This window comes from Alligator sinensis, unplaced genomic scaffold, assembly GCF_000455745.1.
Source record: "Alligator sinensis unplaced genomic scaffold, ASM45574v1 scaffold161_1, whole genome shotgun sequence".
Taxonomy (NCBI): Eukaryota; Metazoa; Chordata; order Crocodylia; family Alligatoridae; genus Alligator; species Alligator sinensis.
Window position 1 is genome coordinate 1,217,295 of NW_005841974.1, and position 2,984 is coordinate 1,220,278.

The 2,984-nt window shown below is 61.0% G+C and overlaps 1 protein-coding gene across 1 annotated transcript in view; it reads left to right on the top strand.

Moving 5' to 3' along the window:
- The window catches only part of LOC102388433 (rap1 GTPase-activating protein 1-like), a 78,793-nt gene extending 76,110 nt beyond the window's left edge, over window positions 1-2,683 (top strand). Inside the window, exon 19 of the mRNA XM_025200724.1 lies at window positions 2,121-2,683. Coding sequence (XP_025056509.1) covers window positions 2,121-2,281 — 161 coding nt within the window. The 3' untranslated portion in view covers window positions 2,282-2,683. The remainder of the gene's footprint in view (window positions 1-2,120) is intronic.
- Window positions 2,684-2,984: the final 301 nt, after the last annotated feature.

The following is a 2,984-nucleotide window of genomic DNA, read 5'->3' on the forward strand; positions in this document are numbered from 1 at the left end:
GGCTCCAGCCACCTGGTACCTAGCACTGCCTATGCCACTACGTGGGCATGGCCCAGCTCAGTGTGGGCCATGTGCCTTTGGACAGCTCCAGGCCACTCGAGCTGTTACCTGGGGCCCAGCACCACTCGCAGGGACTACATGTCGCATTGGACCAAGTCCTGCCTCCACGGAACTGGCCAGACCTGATCACACATGGGGCCCATGCACGCAGGACCCGGCCTGGCGTGAAATGTGGTCCCTGTGAGCAACCAGATGCTGCTCCAGCTATCCCCAGAACAGCATCAGCAGCCTACCCAGCCCTGCCACTAGTTCATGGCACACCCTTGCTGCACACCTGCCTGTCCCACACCATGTCCCTGCACTGGGCCCTGCAGGCACCTACCCACACCTGCCAGCACTGGCACTGCCACGGAGAAGCCCAGCAGGCCACCAAGGGAGCCAGGCTGGTATCCTCCCCGAGATGATACATTGTCTTCTGGGACCACAGTTGGTCCCAAGTGGAGACCACAAACCTCATCATACTGTGGGGAGAGGCCAAGGTCCTCAGCCAGTTTGCATGGACCAGGTGTTTCAACATGCACATCTATAAGGGCATGTCATGCCGCATGTGGGAGTGTTGGCAAGACTGGACAGCGCTCCAGTGTCATATAAAGGTCAAGGTCTTGCGGGCACAGTGAGTCACCATCACTGACCACAACTGCCAGTCAGGGACTGCCTGAAAGTCCATGCCCTTTATGTGGCAGCTGGATGATATCTTTGCACTCCGAGACACTGGCCTGAGCTGTGCTATCTATTCAAGCATGGGTGGCCTGCCTGAGCCTCTGCCCTGGCCTGGTACCCACGGTGATGTGTCACTAGGGGAGGGCCCCTTGGGACAGCAGGAGCCTGTCCTGCCATCCTACCCAACCCTGGCCTCCCCCAGCAGCTCTGGGAGCCCAGGCCAGCACCTGTCCCACCAGGTCCACATGCTCAGCCCCACCCATGAGACCAGGCTGCCCATAGCACCACCAACTGCCAGCAGCTTATTCCTCCCCAGAGGGGGGCCCTGCCTGGGCACCTGAACACTGCATCCCTGCACCCTAGGACACTGCCAGAAGCTGCACATCTTTGCTGCCAGCAGGAACAAACTCAGGCCACCAGGCATGCCTGCCAAGCCCACCTGGTAAGCCCTGCACTGGGGGAGGGCCCGCCCTGCCCTTGCCCCTGGCCTTGCCCCCCCCCCCCCCCCCCCCCCGTCCCTGCCTGGCCTGTGCATACTCCTCCTGGTGGCTGGACACGCCCCCGCCCCAACAGCATGCAGGGAGGTAGGAGATAGTGTAAAACTTTATTGAGCAGCTTGTGCCCCTGCAGCTAGGTGGGGAAAGACCTCTCACATGCCAAGGAATACATTGATGGTGGCGGTGATGTCCTCCTCAGCTGGGCAGGGCAGGGATGTATTACGCAGCTACTAGTAGCCCTTCAGGCAGCAGCAGAGTTTGCTGGGTGGGGCAGGATTGACCTCTGCACCATCAAAACTTAGGGTCCCATGTCAGGTTTGTATATGAGCCCAGGGTACCATGGCGATCAGCAGGGCATAGTGGGTTGGGCACCTCTCTTTCTATACAAACAGCTCCTTGTTGCATGCCCAGGATACTCACAGCAGGGGCACACTCAGAGTGCAGAGCTAGCATAGGGAGACAGGCCCTCTGGGGGGAGGGCAGGGGTGCAGCAGGTCCACATCCCAGTTGCCTAGGAGCCCCTCACCCCACAAAACCCAGTGCCATGGGCTTGATGGCAGTGCAGGAGACAGGCTGGCCTGCAGGAGAAGTGGGGGACAGGCTCTGGAGGTGTGGCAGCAGGTGCTTCCAGGAGCCAGGCCTTTCCCAGGCTGGGAACGGGGCAGGGGAGGCAGGCTGCCTGCAGCCAGCACCCAGCAGCCCACGATCCCCTGTGGAGCAAGCAGGGATGGGGGTCTTGGCCTGCGGCTGCCTAGACCAAGGCCTACTTGACTGACTTACCAGTCTATGGGCACCCGTCCATGCACGACCCCTGATCTGAGGCACAGTGCACAGCCCCCTGGCACAGAGCATCTAATCTCAGAAATGTTGCAAACTCACAATTAGATCTTTCTCCTACTCTAGGTTCTGCAGCTGCAGCCAGGATGAACCATCAGGGTCTCTGCCAGCCTTGGCTGGGGCCCTGCAGATGTGCTGACTGGCAGTGCAGGACCCAGGACTGGACCCAGCTGCTGGACCAGCTGGGCACAGTGGCTGAGGAGCACCTGCTGGACTCATGGGCCTGATGCTCAGTGGACGTTGCCCATGAGGAAGCGAGGAGCCGGCAGAAGGCCAGGAACCAACACAAGGAGGCCAGGGACTGGTGCGAGGAAGAAAGGGCCGGAAGGAGGATTGGGCGGACCAGAAGTGCAGGGAAAGGCTCCTGGTCCTGGAGCAGCAGGCTATCCTAGTGACTAGGGCAGTGGAAGCAATGGAGGAGGACCACTGGGTGCTAGACACCATCGTGGCCCTGGCAGTTGCCTTTGTGCTGTCCACTGCCCTGCCCCTAGCCACAGCCCCACCTGACCCCTGGCAGCTGCCCATCACCCAGCAACAGGCCCCTCTGTGGGCCTGGGCTGGGGTGTATTGGCACCTCCACAGGTCAGGAGCCCCTGCCCTGGCCCCTGGCTTATGTCCCCTGCCACCCAGCCCCCTTACCTGGGCCCTGCCATTCACCCCAGCTCCATGAAGCCCCAGAGCAGGAGCTGCTTGCAGAGTGGCCAGGACTGTGCACAGGCCCTACTGGCCTGACCCACTGGCTGCAGGAGGGGTAGATGGGCATGTCAGCAGAGCAGCACCTGCTGTCACCCCCAGGTGAGCCCCTGTTCCACCAGCCTCACTATGGTGTGCGCACTCGTAGGGGTGGAGCCAGAGGCCAAGATTCATAGATTCATAGATGTTAGGGTTGGAAGGGACCTCAATAGATCATCGAATCCGACCCCCTGCATA